The sequence below is a fragment of the Erigeron canadensis genome, chromosome 1 (genome assembly GCF_010389155.1).
Source record: "Erigeron canadensis isolate Cc75 chromosome 1, C_canadensis_v1, whole genome shotgun sequence".
NCBI classification, from domain to species: domain Eukaryota; kingdom Viridiplantae; phylum Streptophyta; class Magnoliopsida; order Asterales; family Asteraceae; genus Erigeron; species Erigeron canadensis.
Window position 1 is genome coordinate 5,347,516 of NC_057761.1, and position 23,817 is coordinate 5,371,332.

The window sequence follows — 23,817 nt, forward strand, 5'->3', positions numbered from 1 at the left end:
AATTCTCTTTATAACAGGTTAAAGAAATCTATAAATCCTTATAAAACATATTGAAATTCTATTTAAGGTAATTTAAGCACTTTTTTCAATATCTCCATATTGCCCCTAATTCACACATTACTTCTAATTATATATCTCTAAACACAATCAAACAAACACCCTACCATGATCTAACAAACAGTATCTTCTTTCTCTCCTTCCTATTTACACACACGCATATCAATTCTTCCCCACTGTTTTGTATTATCATCATTGTGTAACCGCCACAACGTGCAGGCACCAACCCTCGTATAAATATAGATAGATATAGAAAAGTTAGGGAGCAATATTTTAAGAATATTAAAAAAAATGCTTAATTACTTAAAATATGAATCCTTATAAAAAAGTATAGATATAGATATACTAAAATTTGCAATAGTTTGTTCTCTTTGACAACATACCCCTTGATAGTTATTTTAAAAACATCTAAAGATAACCAAAATGAATAAAAAAAAAAAAAGAAAAAAAAAAGCAAAGTCTGCAGTACTATATTTTGTTGTTGTTATTGACCCCCTCCCTTCATTCCCAAACATTTCTAGCGACAGAAACCTCAAAAGCAATTCATTTCTAGAGACAAGGTTTTGATATAAACATTTTCAGGGTTTATATTTCACATTAATTAATTTTTAAATAAAAAGAAGAAGGAATTGATTCTTTGAAAAGAAGAGTGAAAATGGAGTGTTTCGGAAGAAGTGTACGGAAAGAAATTTGAGGGGTTTTAATGGATTAGTGAAATCATCATCTGGGTTGGTTGAGATCGATTGAGAAACTGCGAAATCGAAGAAATCGAGCTCGAAGAATCGTCTGATCTTCTGAATTTGGATCAAACAAGTCTTGGAATGACCTAAAAAATTTGGTAAGATTTCTGGGTGTTGTTTAAATTTAGGTAATGTAGTTAAAGTTTGATGCTTTTAGTTTGAATTTTGTTGTAAAGTATGGAAATTAGTTGTAATAGTGATGATGATAATAATAATAATAATTTAGATTTGAATATTGATTTGAATAATGGAAATGATTTAGTGGATAATAATTGTGTTAAGAAAGAGCGGGTTATCGATTTAAATATGGACGTAGATGATGATGATAATGATGATGATGAGGATAAGAATGAAGATGTTGATCTTGGTGGGTATGTTAAGAAAGTCGAGAATTCGAGTGAAGATGTTCAGGAAATACGGATGCAGGATGTTTTACGTATGGGGAATGGGAATGTATCGGAAAATGAAATGAAAAATGTGTCTCCGAAAAGAGAGGATGTCGAGGATGGAAGTTTGGGGAAAGGATATACGGGAGGGAGGAGAGGTAGAAAGAGAAAGGTTACGGAGAGTCCACAAACTCCGATAGAAGGTGTGTTAAGAAGGAGTGCTCGGAGACGGGCTAAGTTATCTATGGAAGAGGATGAGGCGAAGGTTATTAAGTTTGATGTTGATAGTAATGGCGTTTTGCCAGCTGCCCCTTCTCCGGTTATAAGTGCAGTTTCGGAGGAACGGCCGACAGGTTCTGGTTGTGAAGAAGTTGAAGAACCAAGTGTTTTACCTCTGAAGCCGGAGTTACCACCGACAAAGGGAAATTTGAATCTAGATGGGCTTCCTGCCCTTGATCTTTTCTCTGTTTATGCGTTTCTGAGGTCGTTTAGTACAATATTGTTTTTGAGCCCTTTTGGGTTGGGGGATTTTGTGACTTCGATTAGAAGCAAGTCTCCTAGTTTATTGATTGATTCTATTCATGTTTCTCTATTACGGATCGTGAGGAAGAATTTACAGTTCCAGTCAAGTGAGAATATAACATCAGCTACTAGCTGCCTAAGGTATGCATCTTTTGCTTTATTCTAGAACTTTTTTAAGAGGTGGCAATCGGTTCTCATTTACTTTTGAATTGATAGGTTTGGCTTTTATATCTTTCTTGCTGGTAATATATGGGCGTTTAGTCTAAAGGGGAATACGTCAACTAGGTTGAAAGTTCCTCATTCATTTTTTATGTGAAGATAGATAGTATCTTACTAAAATTTCTTTGTAGTCATTATAACACGTGATTTACATAAAAAATATTTACTATTACGTAATAACAGATAGGAAGTGTTAAGGCGAAACTTGAAGTGGCCAGTGGTTCATGTAAGCTCATACTAAAAACGACTTATTAGCCCGGTTGGCCAACCTGCCTGGCCGTTACATTTTTCTACCTCTGATTTGTTTTTCCCCATGTGATATTAAATGTAGGGATCTTAACTGGGATCTCCTGGATTTGATGACATGGCCCATATTTATGGCTGAGTACCTACTAATGAAAGCTGATTTTGATCTTGATCGGTTAAAGTTATTCAAGACTGACTACTACCAACAGTCGGAATCTCTGAAGATTGAACTGTTGCAGTATATATGTGATGATGTCATAGAAAATGAAGCAATTAGTTCTGAGCTTAATAGGAGGATTGTGGTAGGTGAACGTATAGATTCTGGTTTAAATTCAAAAATGGCGACTCCCAAGAAAAGGAGGTTAACAATGGCTATGGGCGAGGAGGTTATTGATGGAAGTGCAGATTGGAACAGTGATGAATGTTGCCTATGTAAAATGGATGGCAACTTAATATGTTGTGATGGTTGCCCTGCCGCATATCATTCAAAGTGCGTAGGTATTGCAACTAATCTGTTGCCAGATGGCGACTGGTATTGTCCAGAGTGTGTAGTTGACAAGAAAAATCCCGAAGTTCATGTGGCAAAGTCAATTCGAGGAGCAGATTTATTGGGAGTTGACCCTCATGGAAGATTATATTATAGTAGTTGTGGTTACCTTTTGGTGTAAGCTCTCTATTTATCTTATTACCAGTGACATTCTATCTTCTTAGACTTTCTTGATGTATGAACTTCACAGAATCTCTTTCTTGAAAGGTGCCACTGTCGGTTCCTTAACTTCATTACTGGTTGATCTGGGTTACTTTTAATCTGAAACATTTCATATAAAGAAATATTATCTAAGTAGAGAACATCTGGGTTAACCCTAATTTGAAATGTTGAATATGTTAGTTAAATAGGCTAGTGGGGTCGAAACTCAAAAGTCGACCGAAGTGTCATTTTCGTGCGTACAACCTTCCAAATCACCTCAACCTAGCCTGTCTGTTTTGACCCGTTAAAAGATACATCTCAACCTGACCAAACCTCTCATCTCGTGGCTTCTACTCTTTCTGGATATCCTTTCCATGCTTCTCTAATTGAAGTGGATGAATTTGCAGGTCAGATAATGATGCGGAAACTTCGTTTCATCACTATCACATGGATGACTTGACAGATGTTATCAACTCACTGAATCTATCGGATGGTTCTTATAGAGCTATATCGAAAGCCATCACCAAGCACTGGCGTTCATACACAAAACTTTATGGAGAAAAAAGCAAGTTGAATCCAGAAAATGCTTCTTTAAGTGTGGATCCTCTTCTGAAAACGGCCACAAAATCTGTATCTGAGTTTTCTGAGGATGTCACAGGTACTAAAAGTTCCGTAAAAACTCGACGACGTTCGTTAAATGCATCTTCTGGGGTTGTAAAAAATGTTGATTCTTCAAGCAATGATGTTGAATTACCTAAAACAACTACAAGGTTTGGATTGGATTATCTCAATTACTACAGTTTTGCTAGAGTGGCGTCATCTGTGGCTGTAGAATGGACACGGAAACCATCAGACAAGACTTCTCAAACACCTACAAAGTCACTGGAGGAATTGATTTCAATACAGATGAAATCTATAATGAAGACATCTGTTGACTTCTGCTGGTCTAACACTCCAAATTTGAGTGTGGATGCACGAAAAGAAAAATGTGGGTGGTGTCTTGCTTGCAAATTTCCTACTGATGATGGGAATTGCCTGTTCTTCATGAATAACCCTACTGATGTGGAAAGTTTTACAAGTGACCTGTTAGGTTTTGACTCAATAATAAGCAGGAAAGATCGTCTAAGGGATGCCATGTGTCATATTCTCTACATTGAAGATCGTTTGCGTGGTCTTTTGTTGGGTCCTTGGCTCAGTCCTCAATTTCCAAACGTTTATCGTAAAAGTTTTCTTGAGGCATCAGATATTGTTCCGATTAGAGACTTGTTGCTCATGGTAAGAATTTTTGGTTATTTGGTTCAACACTATCTATAATGCGTGGGCAGGCAGACCAGTAAACATTTCTTACATATTTATAAAGCTATTTTGAACAATTAACATGTTAAAAGGGTTCTTTGGGTTAGTTGTTTATTATAAATGGAACTTAATAGCTTATTGCTGTATGATAAAGCTATTGAGTTCTTGTAAGTGTTCCCTATGGGTCTTTTCGAATAACTTATTTGACTTCTTCCTCCTACATAAGCTTATGCACGAAAATTTGTGTGACTTTTCGACTTATTTGACCCATAGATATATAGCATAACTTAATCCACCCAGTGGGCTGAAATTGCCACCTCTATATCAAGGATTCTATTTTTGGTAGCTGTTATAAGCTTGTGTCAAAAGTATATCATACTGCTGTTTTAAGTTGTTGCATATGATGGTTTAACATATGAACGTACAATGTATATTTTCAATGCCTGCGTCAAGAAAGCAAATAAATCCCAGGAAATTTGTATCAGATGCCAGTTCCTATTAGGTTCAATGATCCTAATTTAGTATTTTGAGAAAGCAGGATCTGGATGGAATCTGTTTTCGCTTTTGTGTGGTCTTCTATTTAATTAAAAATTTCTCAATGAAAATATGCTTCACATGCTTTTTCATTCCTCCATTTTCTTTATCTTATTTTGAAGAATGTTAGTTTATTAATTTTAATTGAACTCTTGAGATCACCGGGAGAATTAATGTAAGAACTTCGATTGTCAGACAAGGTCACATGAAGTGGATTGTAAATCAGCATGGTCGGTTGGTAAATCATGAAACATAGTCGATGCCAATATAGCTGTAATTTCATACTAGAGCTTTTCCCTTCGAAGAGTTGATTATATAAGTAACTTTCAGTTTGCTAATTACTATATAAGATAAACTCCTAGGTTTTTAAGATAAACTCTTAGGTGTCTTTCATGCACTCTTGTGTGGATCGAGTTAATTAATTTCGTTGGTGGATATTCATCAGGATCTCCTTCCCATTTTATGCAAGGGTGATCTACCAACAGGCCTATAGTTTGTGGTACTCGTGGTGCCCAGCATACTGATTTCGTAAACGGTAGTCAGGCATTAGGTTTTGATTTATAGTAAGATGGTTAAACAAATATAATAGTTATGAGCATTTACGCCGAGAGTGACCACACCTGCTAACTCATCCTTGGTCCACTGCATTTGGTTACCTCAGACATATTTCCACTTCACGTGCTTAGTAGTTAGTATATATCAAATTTATCTAAAATCTTTACTTCGAAACGTTTTTCTCTAGACCTCCAACTTTGTATTAACGCTAATAATATTTGCTTCCTGTTTCCACTTCCTCACAAACAAAATTAGAGCACGAAAATGGGAGCTCATGCTTCCGCATTTTTCCATATCAACCTATATAGATATACCAATAGTAATTATCAAACAAAGTTTTGTAAAATATAAGGTTAGTCTTCTGCTTGTTGCTTAAGAAGCCAAAGTCAAATTGTAATCTGGATACTTTTTATAGATGGATGTAGGTCAAAATCGGTAGGGTTGAGCTAGTATGCAATAACTTTTTTCTCTTTTCCTTTTAAAAACTGTTCACCAATATAGTAATATAGTTCTCTTAAATCTATGGCTAGTATCCATTTAAGGAAACGCTAAGCATTTGATAACTTATTAGGCAAGTATTTTGACTTTCTATATTCGTTGGTCCCTCTTAAATCTATGGCTGGTGTCTTTTATTTTACATGTATGATCTGTTGCTAAAGTACAACCTAAATTGACCAGTTTTTATGTAAATAGGTTGAATCTATTGTTGCTATTGTTTAATACTTTATTTACAATTTTCATCAACCTTTTGGTATTAATCTATAATATAGAAGGTTATTTGACTTATGGTTTGTGCTACTTATGTGTTCAGTTAGAGTCCAATATATGGTCACGTGCACTTTCTGATGACTGGCTGAAACATGTGGATTCGGTGAAAACGGTGGGCTCTGCTTCTCATATTATCACATCTAAGCTTCGTATGCAATCACAAAATGTGATTGGAAAGAAAAGATTTACGTCTGGTTTGCAGCCCCATTCTTTCAAAAGTGCATACACTGGTCTTACCATGTTTTGGTGGAGGGGTGGTAGGCTCACTCGAAAGATTTTCAACTGGAAGGTTTTGCCTCGCTCCCTGGCTTGCAAAGCTGCCCGTGAAGGTCTGTATTGAATTAAAACCAGTTATCTAGTTTCGATTTACTAATATAATTTTAAATGCATAGTGGTTAAGTCATTCTCAATTTTGACGTTGTTAGGCGGGGGCAAGAAAATTGATGATCTTTTATATCTTGAAAATTCCGACTATCCAAAGAGAAGCAAAGCTCTTGCGTGGCGAGCTTCTGTCGAGTCAGCAGTTACAGTGGAACAGCTTGCTCTTCAGGTACCTTTTTGCTTCATCAGTTCCTTCTTTATGCTGTTTAGGTTAATATTTCACTTTTACTTCCAGTATATGATGTTTTAAGAAGTGGCAGTTACAACAAGTTTCTGTGAAAATGGGTCAATTCTACTCCCAACATGCTCAAGTTTTGAAGTCTTGCTAAAACTGGGTAAAATGGTCTGAAATGTTAGCGACTTTGAAAGTTGCCTGATATGCGTATAAATGAATACAACCCCTAGAAATGCTTTTATTGGAAAAAAATAATTATTATTTTAATGATATAGCTTGTGTTTGAATTTAATATATTAGTTACAACAAGTTTCTGTGACAAAACCCCAGCATGATCAAGTTTTGAAATTTGCTAAAAGAGGGTTAAATGGTCTTGAATGTTAGCAAGTTTGAAAGTTGCCTGATAAGCTGATATGCGTTTAAATGAATACAGCCTCCTTATTGCTTTTATTGGAAAAAGATAATTATTATTTTGATGACATAGCTTGTGTTTGAATTTAATATATTAGTTTACTACAAGTTTCTGTGAAAACGGGTCATTTATACTCCCAACATGCTCAAGTTTTAAAATCTTGCTAAAATAGGGTTAAATGGTCTGAAATGTTAGCGAGTTTGAAAGTTGAGCATTTGGTAAGTTTTCAAACCTTGATAGATTTTCAGCGGATTAGTAGTTCTAGTTTTTTATTCTTACTCAGATTAGGGAACTTGATGCAAACATTAAATGGGAGGAAATCGAGAACACAAGTCATCTGGCAAAGATGGATAAGGAATCTATAAAGACAATGAGGTCATTTAAGAAGGCTATAGTCCGGCGTAAGACATCTGAAGGAGCTGTTGTGAAATATCTGTTAGATTTTGGTAAGAGAAGATTTATACCTGATGCGGTTGTAAAACATGGGTCTAAGATTGAAGAGGCATCAAGTGAAAGGAAAAAGTTTTGGGTGGAGCAGTCTAGTATTCCGTTATTTCTTTTAAAACCATTTGAAGAGAAGAGAATTTCACTCAAGTCCAATAAATTGAGTCTGAGTAGTCTTCCAGTTAACATAAGAGCGGTGAGACCTGCAGAGAAAGACGTTTTCTCATATCTTCTTTCTAAAACAGAAAAACCTGAGAACCATCTCTGTGGGCATTGCAACAAGGATGTCCTCGTCAGGTACATATTTTTCAATGTATCATTACTCAACTAACCTCTGGTTTTCTTAGAGGTATCAATTTAGACCCATTCAATTATGACAGTGTCATTTGGGTTGTGATTTATCATTTATCTCAAACGGGTCATATAAAGTATTTAACTAAAAGGAAACTGGTCAAATGGGTTGAGTGGGCATGTTGAAATTTGCTTAATAAAGTGTTTTTGTAATGCACACAACCTTCTAAGTTGTTTTATCTAAAAATTTAAGATTGATAGTGTAATAAATTTTCTTATAAGTTATAACCATAGTTAACAGTAACACCTTACTCATTTTCAACTTCTCTATATTGATAAAGAAGTCTTTGCTGTTCAACCCAACCAACCCCGGCCCGTCTCAACTGTTACCAAAAAATGACCTGTTTTTACTTGGCACATTAGCCAATGTTGTCCATCTTACCACTTCTAGGTTTCTTAACAAATATACAAATTCACATACAATGGATATGTGGATTTTGTTTGATACTTTCCCTTTCTATAACTCTTCGAAAGTTGTATCTATATGTGCATTAACTAGAACCCTTTCAGATTTTAAATGAACTATTATATGCTTTTTATGTGAGAAGGAATATACAACCAGTCTAAATTGATGGAGATGGACTCAGAAAACAAATTTTGACAAATCCTTTACACATTCGAGCTGCAAAGCTTGAAGAAAGTGTTGAATGCTAGCTGAATTATGAATTACTAATTCGAAAAAGTAGGTCGTGCTAGAGTTATCAATGTCCACTATGAGTTAGATGTGTTGTAGAGGATAGATTGTTCAATATTTGGCTATTTGCTAACAGTTACTCAGATACTTAGGGGCCGTTTAGTTGGGGAAAAAACACCTTTTGTTTTTCATCTTTGTTTTCCAAGAAAACATGGAAAACGGAAGACGCGATCAAATCATAGTTTTTCAAAAAAGTTTTCCAAGAAAACAGAAATCACTGTTTTTCACTTTTCTATGGGAAATTAGAAAACACTTTCTCATTTTTTTCCACTTTTTATTTTCCATTTTCTAAATTTTTAAAACCTCAAATTATATTAACTCCCCCCTGACCCCCCCCCCCCGGCTCCTGCCCCCGTCCCTGTCCCTTTCACACCCCTGCCCCCACCCCACCCCCAACCACTTATGGAAGTATATTAGAATATGTTTTCTAGATGGAAATCGAAAATAGCATTTTCTAGTTTTTAATGCGTTTTCAAATTGTTCTTTGTTTTCTAGAGATGAAAAACTCCTTCCATTTTCTAGAAATGGAAAACTAGAAAACATTTTCCTCAACTAAACGCGCCTTTAGTGCTTATAGTGTTATATCCTTCATTTCGATGAATGTTTTGTGGTTAATTTAGCTATATAACTTTAATCATCATTGATTCATCTGAGTATTTACATAAGTCAATGAAATGAAGAAGAAGAAAATTAGAGATAATGATTTTTTCCTTAGTGATTAAGTGGTATGTTAGTGAATTTAGACGTTTTAATCTTTTAACAGCATAGAAGATAAGTATTGTGAAACATCCCATAGGAGCACATTAAAACCTCCTGGGTGTTTGTATCTGTGCGTTAGCCGCTGATTAAGGAGTATCATTTACCTGCCTTATAGAAACCCACATAACCCACACTTGGCTTTCTCTTCATTACAACCTCTGCATTATGCATCTACGTGTGTACGAGCAATCACTATTTGAAAGAACAGCCAAACACCCTCAAGAGATATCCTGTGTCTTTCTTGCAAGTTACAGAAGTCTTAACTTAAGCTCTTTTTAGAGCCTCCATGAGTCTCTGATCCATACTTTACAAAATAATATGGCAAGTTTTGGTATCTGTACTATTCTTACCTGCTTTAAGATTTAAATCAGGATGCACTTGATATTCGAAAACCTAATTTTTGATCATGAACATTGAAGGTTCCAAAACTATATGTTTTTCTGTAGCTCGCGTATCTAGGGTCTAAAATTTCAGCATCTAATATAACTAAGTTGTGGTACTTGTTGCATATCTGACCAAAAAACCAGCATTAGACAGGTGGTGTAACCATATCATTATCATAGTATTTACTTTGTAGCTGTATTAACACCACATCTTGTTTTGTTTGTTTATGCAGGAATGCCATTAGCTGCCGGTTTTGTGAAGGTAAATATATTTTACACCAGTTTTTTTTTTTTTTCTGCTCTTTGTAATGAATATAAAATCTAAAACCCTTACTTCTAAAGTTTTATGTCCTTTGTCCAATACACTATTTTTCATTTTTTTTTTTTTTTTTTTTTTTTGATTTTGCAAATTCTACTTCAAGTCATCTTCCTTTATAGAAGGTGTAGATGTCGATGCATAAGTTTTTTTAATCATAAATAAAATGTGATAAACTACTTGGTCTCAAAAACCCAATTTTGTTTCTGTAATTCTCTTTTTGAAATTGAAACTTGGTGGGTCATAAATCCAGGCTTTTTCCATAAAGGACATGTGAGGAAGACAACTGGAGGCACGCATACGTGCCGCAAGTGCCATGTTGGTGGCACAGTGAATTCTATACCCAAAAAGGGAAAGTCACATTCTTGGAATACCAAAAAAGCCTCGAAGATCACCAAAAAGGGTGGAAAAGGAAAGCAGTTGGTACAATCACAAGCCAAGACTAAAGGTTTTGTTGTACCGTTAAGACGATCTGCACGCACAGCTAAAATTGTTTCATTGCAAAGTAAAAAGAAGCCTGTGAAGAAGAAATATAAAAAAGGAAGTAAAAAGAAGCAGCAATTGCAATCTACTGTAGATGAAGTGGTAACACCGAAGGGTAAAAGAGGAAGGCCAAGAAAAATAACTAAGACAAGTTTTCAAAGGAAGAGAACACACTTGTATGCTAGTTACTGGCTCGATGGTCTCCACCTGTCTAAGAAGCCTGATGATGAACGGGTTATACATTTTAAGGCCAAGAATCATCTTTTGCCTTTGGAGCCGTTGGATTCCTTCATTGAAAAACCTATATGTAGTCTTTGTCATGAACCAGAATTCAGATCATCTTTGAGTTATGTTAACTGTGACACCTGCAGAGGTAACCACACTGGCTTTCCTTTATGTTTGTAGTGCTTTTGTAAAAATGATTAATCTTCGGGTCGGGTGGCTCAGGTCAAGCTGGGCTAACCTAAAACACATTTTTTCAAGCTCCTACAAAAACTTATAAATAATTTGTTAGTCCGTTATGATTACAAGAGTTTTTTTTGTTTAGAAATAATCTTTTTTTCAATAAAATAATTTCAGGATTTTTGTGATTATAAATACCCTTTGGGCAACTTTTGACCGGTTTTATTTGTAATTCCCATCTGACATGTCAGAGATAAAACAATACACTAGTTAAATAGTTCATAGGTTAATGGGTTGAAATCTCCCCCATTATATGTGTAATGATTGTATATATATATATACTTCTTGCAGAGTGGTACCATGGGGATGCTTTTGGACTTACAGATGAATACATAAGGGTTGTTATTGGCTTTAAATGCCATAAGTGTCGTGAAAAGGTGGCACCTATCTGCCCCCACTTACATTCTATTGGTGATGAAACTCAACTGGCTGAACAGAAAAACGAGGGGACTCGATCTGCTAACAAGCTATCAAGTGAAGTACTTATGAAGCAAATGTCTAATACCATCAAAGAACAGAATGATTTGTTGAGTAAAGAGGCTTCTTTAAAACAACAAAATGGGCATGGATCTAAAGAAGACATGGCAGAAGATGTAGAAAATGGATTTAATTCTGAAGAGTGTGCAGAAGATACACTTATGGAGCCCGGTTTGGGGCCAGCAGATGCATCGATTGAAGTGGAAAATGGGCATGAATGTAAGGAAGACCGTGCAGATGCACAAGATGGGTCTATTTCTGAAGAACAGCATGGAGAAGGTACACAAAATGGGCCTGATTCAGGGCCAGCAGATGCATTGATTGAATTGGAAAATGGAAGTTCGTTGGTACAGGATGAATCTTGTGCGGCAGTTGCACCAAATGGTTCACTAAAGGCAGAATAGGCAAATACAAGTCTTGTTGATCGAAGCAGATCAAAATCGTGGTGGGTTGGTAGATAAACGAGATTAGTCTATAGATTAGCTTTTAACTTATGACCCATAAGCTGGCTAATCAAATGATGTGATTGCCATAGGGTTCATTTTATCCAGCATATTCTTACATTGAGTTTTTAGGAAACACCAGGTGATGAAACCAACTGCTTTTTTAGGCTTTTAGCATTTTACTCAATTATAGATGACATTTCTTTGCTCTGCAATATGCACAAGTGTCTGCAAAATCGATAGCCTTGTTTTGAAATATAATCGTAAATTTGATGCATGTAGCTCTGACTTACAAAAGAATGATTGATATGTAGTGATCGAAAGCGGATTATTACAGAATTGGGAAACATGCTTTATGTAACATGTTGGGATCGAATGAACAGATTTGATGCGTTATAGCTGATTGATTTTCAATGCTTGAGTGAGGTGATTTCAATGCCCTATCGTAAGTTTTTGGAAAAATTTGGTTCAACCTTTTAAAACTTTAAAATAGTTTTTGGTTTTGCTAATAGCTTGGAAATAGTTAGAACTGGCCATAGAAGAAAAAAAATATATAGTTTGACCTCGGCATTTGAGTCAAAAATGGTTCGCCCATTTCACGATAGCTATATATGGAAAATCTTATCTGTTTATAAGAGTCAGATGCATAATTGGTTAACTGGCTCATAATCGCAAGTATAATCATTACTACTGCTTTGTAGTTATGAAACCTTCTCTGTTAATCAAAAACTTTTCATAAAAGGTTCGGTTTTTTGTTTCTAAAAAAATTTAATTTTAAGTTTTATTTGGTTTTAGTTACACATAACATCATGTCGCTTAATTGCATGTGTTTAATGAAGAAACCAAATATGAGTAACCAGTAACCACCGAGTACACATTTATCGGTGCTACAAAGGTGGGTCAATGCATGTCATCTCAAGTTTTATATGCTAATATACCAATTGTATTAAAGAAAGTACTTAATTTTATTTCGTTTGTATATGGACAAAAAGTTTTAATTATTGTCTTAATTGAAATCCTTATATTGTGTATTTCGTATTTATATATGTCAAATGGTTGCTTGCTTCAATAACGATAAATTCACTTGACTTTTTCAACAATTTTGACTTTTAACATTGCCAATAAGACACTCTTAAGCTAAACTTTACACTTGTTATATACGAGTACATATGTTTTTTTTCTTATTTCAAAATTCTTTTTCTTTAAGAACGAAGAGAACTCCTAATTTGTATATTGGATCACATATTTGTAATGTTTATTCACATGTGAAACATTATAAATATATAACGGCGAGTTATTAGTTATAATCAAGTACCAACTGAACAAAATGACATTCAAATGGACAGTATGCAGATCCTGATTCACGAGCCACATTTCTTTGTTATCGCCACAAGGAAAATAGATCAGGGATACCACGTAGAAAGCAAACCCTTGAAAGACTTATACTCAAAACCTTATGAAAAAAAAAAGCCCCTCCATCGCATCACATTGATGGTACGGTCAATCCTTCTTCTGAAGGGACTAATTGGTTTACACTTAGTATATTTAATCTAGTTAATAACTAGCATAAGGTCTACTCTAAACATTTTAAAACCACACTTGTCTTACTTCCTTTATAACCTTTAGCTCATGGCTTCAAATTTTCAAACATCTCAATTTCTCCACTAGCAATGGTTTCCTTAACTACAAATTTCAAAGCACTTGCATTTTCAGCATCTATCTTTATGGTCTTTGTGTTTTTCCCATTCATTAACAAACCCATTTCACTCCAAACCAATTTTATTCATCTTGCTACACCACCCTTGTCTCAACAACCAAATGATGCCACCAACATTTCCCATCTAGTTTTTGGCCTCGTGGGCTCGACCAAGGCATGGCGCTACCGAAAATCCTATACGGAGTCATGGTGGCGTCCAAACGTTACTCGTGGCTACCTCTACCTCGACACGCCTCCCACTCAAGACCTCTTACCATGGTCACAAAAATCACCTCCTTTTCGTATTTCTGACGATAACACAAAGTTATTAGAAGAAACCAAACATGTTGCACCAATAATGGTTCGAATGGTTCACGCCGTGATTGAAGTATTTAGAGAAGAACACGAAAATGTACGGTGGTACATCATGGGAGATGATGACTCGGTTTTCTTTGTTGACAATATGGTTGATGTTTTGTCGAAATATGATCATACAAAGTACATATATATTGGTGGTCACTCGGAGTGTATAACATCAAACCAAGCATTTTCTTATGACATGGGATTTGGTGGAGCTGGACTAATAATGAGTTACCCTTTGGCAAAAATGGTGCAAAAAAATATAGAAGATTGTTTTAGAAGGTATCCATACTTAACAAGTGCTGATCACATTTTAATGACTTGTGTCAATGATTTTGGAGTCTCGGTGACTTCTCATCAAGGTCTTCATCAGGTATAAATATTACGAGTAGCTAGTATATTACATTACATGTATACATAATTTTGTGTTAAAAAGTAACTACGTAGGCTTGTAACTACGTACATAATTTTGTTGATAGGTGAAACTAAGCTAATATAGATCGAGTTGTACTATAATTAATCAGGTTTTAGTGACCAAGTCGTTAATTAGCCTAAATTTAGTAAGTCTTTGTTTAAGTAATTTACGAGTAATGTAAGATTTTGTGTTAAAAAGTAAAATTGTTAGTCTTTATATAAGTAACTAATACAGTAAATTATTGTGATCAACCATACATGCGATCGATATGTATTACTCGTAATTAGTTCACGTAAATTGGGAAAAAATATCTTGAATTTCATGCAAAAGAAAATTATGCATTAATTGTTCTTATTGAAATTTTACCACTTTGGTGTGCAAGATATATAAAACAAACATGTATTCGTTACTTAAATTATACTAAAACGAACTGTGAATTACACAATATTAGTTACGTTACCTAGCTACCTTAACTAATGAGACAAAAGAAGGGAAATTAATTATGATTGATAATTAATAGTCGTCGATTAAAGGCAATAACACCTAGAGTCTTGAACCATATAATAAAGTTATGCAAGTTGATTTGCTTAATTTAGTATCAGTTGAGTGTTTAATTAGCTATCGATAATTAGAAAGTTAATTATTCAACAAACATGTTTGGCCGGTAGTGCAAATCTAATTTCACATTAAAAATTAAATATTGACAATTGTAAGAAACAAATGACACTATACGTACATACTCCATCTATTAAGGAACCATTTAAAGTTAAACCTTATCTACCTTCTATGTTCGATCGACATGTATTGAAATTGTATAGTAGCTAGTGTCGCAACTTAATTATATGATCATTATATATGAACCTTTATGGTCGTTCCATACCAAAAGTAATGAGAAATAACATACTGTTTTTTTTTTAAAAATATTTGTAAAGAATGGTAATATATGACTGTTAGATAATTAATCTTCAACATGAAATTAACCAGTGACGAAGCTAGAACATTCTCAGCAGGGGTCGGGATCTATATTTTCATTTCCCTAACACTATTTTTTTTTTCAAAACGGGGTCGAAACCGAGTATATCGAAATTTTTCTATACGAAAACAATATACCCCTACATCGTTAAAAAATATTCGGGGGATCGGGCGCCCCTCCCCGCCCCTATGTAGCTGCGCCAGTGAAATTAACATATATTTTTTTTAATTATTCCATAAAATTTATAGCGATCCAAACATTTATACATATATACCTAAACTTAGATGTTATATTCATTTTCCTAATTTGAAATCATAGTTAATACTCCTCCGTAGTACATTGAAAAAAAGTCAAAATTGGCGGAGTACAAGTTAACTCTCAATTTAGAACATGGTCCACTTGTACATGCACTTAGATTAAGAAACTTGAAATATGTCGTATATGAACAATTATTATGTTATACACCGTACAACTTATTAGATTACGTGCATCTTTTTTATTTGTTAATTTAGACGTTGACAAGTAAATTATTTTTGCTATATCCATCTATCTCTTTACACAGTCTCAATGAAAATAACGTGAACATGCATTTATTGACGTTTGATTATCATTTTATTAAGTATTCATGTTCAAGTACATACGTTATCACTAGTTATCCAAATTAGGAGAAATTCAGGATATAACTTAATTACTAGTATTAGTTTGGTTACTTAATCTATTGATCATTCTTCTGTGATATAATATTCGAACTCGAATTTCATTGGTAAACTATAAGTTGACTAAAAATATAACTTATCGAAATCTGGTCGATTACTATAATATTTTGTAAGAAACTTCTAGTCAATTTTATCTGTAGTTAATGATCGAAATTTGGATAATCTCCAAGTTGATGGAAAAACTCAAAATATTATTAAAGTTGAAGATTATGCATAATACTCGTATATGCCTAGCTTAATTAATGCTCTCATTTTATACTTTATTTTTCCATTTTAAATGTTCACATTTTTTTTTTTTTGCCTCATGATAACTAACAATTAATAGTACATGTGTTCGACACATAACAAATATTTCTACATAATGGATTCTTAATTAATTAATTATATATGTATACATGCATATATGCAGATGGATCTACATGGAGATGTATCCGGATTTTTATCCACACACCCAAAAGCCCCATTGCTTTCTCTCCATCACTTAGACCATGTCGAGCCAATCTTTCGGTCGATGGACCGTTTTGAGTCCCCAAGACACCTCATGAAAGCCGCGAACATGGACCAATCTCGTCTGTTACAACAAACCATTTGCTATAACAGAATGTTAAATTGGTCTTTTTCAGTTTCATGGGGCTACTCGGTTCACATTTACGAAAAAATCATCCCTCGTAGCATCTTAAAAATCCCGGTTGAGACGTTCAAACCATGGTTTCGGTTTGCCAAACCGCCTTTCTATATCTTTAACACAAGACCTCTTGTCACAAATGATCCATGTGAAACTCCTCATGCTTTCTCATTTGAATCGGTAGAAAAGAGTAGTGAAAATGAAGTTATTACAAATTATGTCCGAATGGCTTCACGTGGATTACCCGCTTGTGAATTTGCAGGCAACCATTCTGCAGAATTCGTCTCGAAAATCATTGTTGTGTCACAAGTGAAAAAACCTACCCAGGTGAGTTTAGATATCAAAATATTCGATAATGAGAACTTTTTTTTTTTATTAACAGCAAAATTATATTAAAACTGCAACTAGTAAGACACAACAACAACAACATGACCCAATTCCTACGTGGGGTATGGGGAAGGTAAGCTGTAGACAGTCTTATCTCTACACAAAATTATATTAAAACTGCAACTAGTAAGACACTAGATGCCAAATGTACAAAAATACTTTGGCGTCTTCCGAAGACTATAATAAATACATATTTATAAATGAATTGTTAATAACTTTGCCTTTGCTATGTACATTTGTTATAGAATGGAAAAACAGAATGTTGCGACGTGATTCAGACCAATGACGTGAAGGTGGTAAAGCTAAAATACAGGGATTGCTTGGAAGATGAATTAATTGCATGAGATTGCATGACAAGATGATTAATTTGTATAAAGTTAATTAACTGGGTATTTCTTTTTAGAGGTTGTTTTACCATGTTACAAGCAAGTGTGACATTCAAATTATTATTTTTTTCCTCCAATAATAATATAAAAAATTTAGATATTGAATGATGAATATTTCACATTTTTTGTTTTATGAGGAAAAAAAAAAGATAGAACTTTATCTTAAGTCTGCATGTATATAAGTATATAACACTAAATGACCGAAAGAAAACACATATGGGCTTCCAGTTTAGTGTTCAAACCTTGAAAGCATATTAACGATTTATGTTTTTCTAGATGACCCAATGGCCCAATGGGCCGTTTGAATTACCTTGTCAAATTGAATTGCTTTTTTTGAGGTCGAGTCCCACTTTATCAGCCCACCTGATGTGATTACATCATTTTATATTAATATAGGGTAACATACATGATTGAAATGTCCATTCTCATTTTTGCCTTTTCTACTTACGGTATATTTGGCAAAACTAGCTGGTAGTTAATAACTGTAACAAAGAGCGGAAAGCTGAAGCTTTTTAAATACTTTTGTCAAAATACTTTAAGCTTTTAATAAATTGTGTAAAATGACTAAAATAGGTATAAATAAATATTACTTAGTACATAATGATATATAGGGGGACAATCAAATAGGAACAATTTTAAAATAAGAACGGTGAGAACACTTAAAAAACATCATTTTGATGCATTAAAAGTCCATAAAACTAACATAGTGCTTAACTAATTATCATTATTTAAGTGTTTAACAACACATTGATCCGTCAAAATCGAAAAAATCATGTTTTTTGGTGGATGCATTATTTTGAAGAATATGCATCCAAGATGGATGCACAAAACAAAAAACATGATTTTCTTGATTTTGACAGGCCAATGTGTTGTTATACACTTAAATAATGATAATTAGTTAAGCACTATGTTAGTTTTATGGATTTTTAATACATCAAAATGATGTTTTTTAAGTGTTCTCACCGTTCTTATTTTAAGTCTGTACTCAATGGAGTGTTACTCATGATATATATATATATATAAATTTATCAAACTTCTTCAAATAAATACATACATGATGAATAAAAAGATGTTTGTTTCTTAAATATATAAAATATAAAACTTATACATAAAACGCTTGACTCAATTCTTATACCTATCTAACAATACCATGAAAAAGTGCACGGAGTTCTATTAGATGTTAAAGTTGATGCCATAAGAATATGAATATATGATTACTCTTTAATGTTTTGTTGGCACATATATTTTCGCTTTCATTTGTTATATGAAGAAATGGATAAAATTGTCTAGCAAGAAATAAAAACGAACATATCCAAAATAATTGAAAGGTCATTTATGTAATTAATAGATAAAAAGCTACTAGCTTTTCCCTAAACGCTACCAAAAATAACGTTAAGCTTGAGGCTTTTTCTTTCCATTTAAAAACTTGTAGCCCCTTCTATCAATTTGTAACCAAACAAAGCTTTTCGTTCGAGAAGAGATTTTTCTAAAAGCCTAAAACTTGAAGCTCCACAGCGTTTTGTTACCAAACATACCTTAAAATATCAACCCAATTGCTCTAAACGTCCATTCTTGTTGCCATCTTAGCTTTTTCTATTGCCACCGGACCAAATTTGTCCACCTTTTTACCCAAAATGTCCCCCATTTTATATTGGAAAATGATATTCGTATCATAACAATTAATATATTTATCACACATAAGTTTTACTGACTTGTACAATATGTTATAAAATTTGTATATTGTAATAAATAAATCACTTTATGTGGTACAAATATCACTCCCCTTTTACATTATATTAAAACCATGTTTATAAACATCATAAATGACCTTTACATATGTGTAACATCTTTAAATCTGAAGTCATGCTTTTTAAACGTAAGTGAAAAAGTTTTGTTACATACCTTTTATCCCCTCGTTGTTCCCTCCGTTTTTTTAATTCTTTTACTACTTTTGTCTAAAAGTTTTAAAAAATAAAATTAATATCAATTAATATGTCAGTGATATAGGCTCAACAAAAATGATTTTCTTATGTCATAATTCACTAAACAAAAATTTAATAAATTATTATCAAATAATAATAAAAGAATGTGAATTAATGGTAATAACACATATTATTGAAAACTGGTTTACCAAAATAAATACATGTTATTCAAAGGTTTATCATTTTATTTTATCGATTATATTGGAAACAAATAATTTATTTAATAGAATCTAAGTCTAATATATTTCTTACAGATAATTTCAAAACATTTACATCTAGTTATTCATGAACCGAAAAATGCAAAACTTGTGAAATTACACATTTGGTTTTGAAACGGCCGGCAAATAACAAATCGATCATTGTATATTTTGGCTCCTTTCTGGATTAATAAAAAACGTGAGACTGATGCGTATTAATAATGGTGAATAAAGTTTGCCAGATTTCAAGCTTAAGTAGCATAATTAATCATGTGCTTAGCCAAATCATAATTACTAGCAAACTAAATTTTGTGACAACAATTTTATATTATTATTTTCAAACAATTCGATTCGTGACTGATCTTAATTATTTACCTAATTTTTGGCTTTATCACAATTAATTTACACTACATAAATCTTATGCTTTCGTTGCTCATGTACATACTTTGCTGTACTATATATATATATACGTACTTTACAAAATTTCAAACTTATTCGATTAAAGTTGATAGCTCAAATTTCAGTCAAATTCATTGCTATATATGATTTAATATCACGTACAATCCTAGCTTATATACATTATATTCAATCTTTCCATATCACAATTCACCATTTTACCAATGTCTTCGAATACTAGTCTTAAACATCCATCAACGCGATTTTGCCAAAAGCTTGCGTTTTTGGGGTCGATCTTTTTGGTCTTTTTCATCCTCTTGCTCTCAAACGAATCTAAACGTCTCCGGAATGACATTTTCCATCTAACAACGCGTCCATCCGCGTTGTTGCCCCATGACACCCCCACCAACATTTCCCACCTTGTGTTTGGACTTGTTGGGACAACGAAAGCATGGCATCACCGAAAACACTACATTGAGTCATGGTGGCGCCCAAACGTCACGCGTGGCTTTCTTTACCTTGACACATCCCCAACCGGTGACCTTCTACCATGGTCACCAGCATCTCCAACTTTTCGTGTTTCTGATAATATTACAAAGTTATTAGAAGAGACCAAACATGTCGCACCCATTATGGTTCGCATGGTTCATGCAGTTATCGAGGTTTTTAGGGAAGAACACGAAGGGGTTCGATGGTACATCATGGGAGATGATGACTCGATGTTTTTTGTTGACAATATGGTTGATGTTTTGTCGAAATATGATCATACAAAGTACATATATATTGGTGCTCACTCGGAGTGTATAATGTCAAATCAAATATTTTCTTATGACATGGGATTTGGTGGAGCTGGACTTATTATGAGTTATCCTTTGGCAAAAATGGTGCAAAAAAATATAGAAGATTGTTTTAGAAGGTATCCGTACTTGAATAGTGCTGATTTGATCTTAATGACTTGTGTCAATGACTTTGGAGTTTCCATGACCGCTCATCAAGGTCTTCATCAGGTATATATACTGCTGTACTCCATAAATCTGGATCAGTTTTAAAATAAGAACAGTAAGAACATTTAAAAATTTCATTTTGGGCATTATATATAAGTTCATAAAATTAACATAGTGTTTAATTAATTATTATTATTCAAGTGTGTTTAGCTAATTATTACAGATGGATCTACTCGGAGATGCATCAGGGTTATTATCTTCTCACCCAAAAGCTCCATTGCTTTCTCTTCATCACATTGACCACATAGATCCACTTTTCCGCAACATGGATCGCTCTGAATCGGCAAAACACCTTATGAAAGCTGCAAATATCGACCAATCTCGTTTAGTACAACAAACTATATGTTACAATAGACGTTTAAACTGGTCTTACTCGCTCTCATGGGGCTTTTCGGTTCAAATCTACGAAAAGGTCATCCCTCGTAGCATCTTAAAGATCCCAATTGAGACATTTAAGCCATGGTCATCATTTTGGAAACCGCCATTATACATCTTCAATACAAGACCAATCTCAAATGATTCATGTGAAACTCCTCACATGTTTTCATTCGATTCTATTAAGAAAATCAATGACAATGAAATTGTAACGAAGTATGTTCGGATGGCTTCACGTGGCTTACCGACGTGTGGATTAGCCGGTAACCATTCTGCGGATCTAGTGACAAGAATTGAAGTTGTATCATCGGTGACAAAACCAAACCAGGTATATGTTCAATTTCGAGTTACTGACTTAGATGTTTGTTATAAATAACTTTATTAAATAAATAATATTCAACCTATTATAACATATACTAGAATAATACTCATCTAATGCATGGTAGGTCTACATATTTACATATTGAGCTGAGTAAATTAAAATTTGAAAATAAAACTCATAAATTTCACTTGATATCCTTGTTCTTAAAAATTTAAAATGCTAACCCAAATATGCTTGTTAAGTTGTAGAGATTTCTTTTACTAGTGATGAATTTTTTTTTTTCTGTGATGTAGAATGGAAAAACGGAATGTTGTGATGTGGTTGATACCAATGGCATGGAAGTTTCAAAGCTAAAGTTGAGAGATTGCATGGACGATGAGTTAATTGCTTGAACTACAATAAAAAGATATGTATTATAGCAATAAAAGTGTGGTGACCATTCACGTGTTTTTTGTTTCTAGATATACGAAATCATCCGTTCAATTCGATCATGTGTTTGTAATTTTCATTTGGTAAAGGATTTTGTTATTGATATTGCACTTTGCTCTCCAATAATAAACCCTTTTTTGCATTTTTCTTATCCGATCTGTTGTCAAAAATTTTATTATACATAAAAAGTATTCAAATTTTATTATACATAAAAAGTATTCAATTTCTTATGCTTGAAAGCACATGTGAATTAATTTTTTCTTGGTGACTCTGTAAAGTTTGTAGTGAAATTGGCTGGCTATTGGCACAAACAAGGCAAGGCATAGCCATTTTTATCCGTCTTGTGGCAGCAAGTTGAACGTTTGGCCTGAGGGTGGGTCTATTCTAAAAGCATTAATTAATCAACGATAACAAAGTACGTTATGTTATCCTATACATTCTTAATTATTTTATACTTCCGAGTTAGTAAAAGAATCACTTCCTACATTTGTAGAAGTGACTTAATTGAGGGGTATTTCAAGAGTTTTGGGTTTCATCACATGCATACGTGGTTCGAGATCTGCATACATTTTAATTGAATGTTACTGTGATGTTTCAAATGATAACTACTAACTACTAATTACTAACTCGCTGTTAAAAAAAATATTAGTAAAAGAATAAACTTTACAAATTAGTTATTGAGATCCACGGATTCCATTTATTAAGGGTCTATTTTGTTAAATGAAATATGGAAGTATAAAATCCTCGGAAGAAAAAGAAAAGCTAGGAAATGATTCTCAAATGAGAGGTTCAAATGTAGTTTAAAAACAAGAGTTAACGACATAAATCGTCCATATATTTGGTCAAATAGTCACATTTCATCCATGTGGTTCAATAACGTCATGGATCGTCCTTTATAGGAACAAAAGCTTCATGTTTCGTCCTTTGACTTGTTGACCGTCAACTCAAGTCCGTTATCCCTCTCACGTGCGGACACGTGAGGGTAAAAGAGTCTTTTCACACTCTCTTTTTGCTTTATCCTTCCCTTTTTACGTTTTTTAACTATATCCTTTTCTGACCGTAGACTTTCTCATCAAACTCCTCTCTCTTTCTACTCCCAATCTCTCTCTCTCTCACTCTACATATACTGAATACATATACATATATACAGACAACAATCTATAAAAAATCACTTATCATATCTAAACATACACAAATAGATATATCAAACTGTAAGTAATGAAATCAAAAATACATATATACCTTCAATCTATGAAGTCAGATATATATATATACCTTCAATCTATATATATATATATATATCAAACGTTTTGTCCTTTTAGCCCCTCTTTAAAGCAAATTATGGTAATTATATATACAAACACATGTATATATACGCGGATGAAGAGATAGAGAGATGGTGAGGAGGCGGATTCGACCATCTAATGTTTTCATGGTGATGTCGTCACCGAAAAAACGGACCCAAAAATCAAAAAGATTTTCTTCAGATCGATGTGTTAGTTTTGGCCGGAAAAACGCAGGCGGCGGCGGTGATAGGTACCTCAAGCTTTGTTTCAAAAAGTTGGGTACGATTTTCGAATAAGACAAGATGTTCAACGAGCAAAGATGCTATAGATGAATGTTGTGGTGAAGATTCGATCTTCTTATATGGTTTTGGAATATATTATTGAAATAGATCTAGATTATAAGATGAATTTGGAGTATAATATTTAAATTTAGGTTTTTTTTATGTATTGATATAGATACAGACATGTTGCCAATAA

General features: G+C 33.6%; 3 protein-coding genes across 3 annotated transcripts; all 3 read left to right on the plus strand.

The window, feature by feature from the left end:
- Positions 1–497: 497 nt before the first annotated feature.
- LOC122602759 (DDT domain-containing protein PTM) lies at positions 498–12,006 on the plus strand. Its single transcript, XM_043775357.1, has 9 exons — positions 498–1,846; positions 2,256–2,834; positions 3,266–4,133; positions 6,055–6,340; positions 6,437–6,561; positions 7,263–7,720; positions 9,844–9,872; positions 10,180–10,782; positions 11,163–12,006. Exons 1-9 carry the CDS (start codon positions 975–977, stop codon positions 11,750–11,752), a joined length of 4,410 nt encoding a protein of 1,469 aa, XP_043631292.1. The 5' UTR covers positions 498–974; the 3' UTR covers positions 11,753–12,006.
- Positions 12,007–13,461: 1,455 nt separating this feature from the next.
- On the plus strand, positions 13,462–14,226 carry LOC122597152. Its single transcript, XM_043769803.1, has one exon. The coding sequence runs from the start codon at positions 13,462–13,464 to the stop codon at positions 14,224–14,226; it is 765 nt and encodes a 254-aa protein (XP_043625738.1).
- Positions 14,227–20,148: 5,922 nt separating this feature from the next.
- On the plus strand, positions 20,149–22,017 carry LOC122597234. Its single transcript, XM_043769881.1, has 3 exons — positions 20,149–20,931; positions 21,092–21,631; positions 21,919–22,017. The coding sequence occupies exons 1-3, from the start codon at positions 20,149–20,151 to the stop codon at positions 22,015–22,017; spliced, it is 1,422 nt and encodes a 473-aa protein (XP_043625816.1).
- The last annotated feature ends 1,800 nt before the right edge of the window (positions 22,018–23,817 follow it).

Excerpts from the sequence above, each read along its gene's own strand:
- LOC122602759 (XM_043775357.1), top strand. The coding sequence starts at position 975 with ATGGAAATTAGTTGTAATAGTGATGATGATAATAATAATAATAATTTA. Across the intron at positions 4,134-6,054 it reads TTAGAGACTTGTTGCTCATG|TTAGAGTCCAATATATGGTC; the intron begins GTAAGAATTTTT and ends TTATGTGTTCAG. Across the intron at positions 7,721-9,843 it reads AACAAGGATGTCCTCGTCAG|GAATGCCATTAGCTGCCGGT; the intron begins GTACATATTTTT and ends TTGTTTATGCAG.
- LOC122597152 (XM_043769803.1), top strand. The coding sequence starts at position 13,462 with ATGGTTTCCTTAACTACAAATTTCAAAGCACTTGCATTTTCAGCATCT.
- LOC122597234 (XM_043769881.1), top strand. The coding sequence starts at position 20,149 with ATGTCTTCGAATACTAGTCTTAAACATCCATCAACGCGATTTTGCCAA. Across the intron at positions 20,932-21,091 it reads CTCATCAAGGTCTTCATCAG|ATGGATCTACTCGGAGATGC; the intron begins GTATATATACTG and ends TAATTATTACAG. Across the intron at positions 21,632-21,918 it reads CGGTGACAAAACCAAACCAG|AATGGAAAAACGGAATGTTG; the intron begins GTATATGTTCAA and ends TCTGTGATGTAG.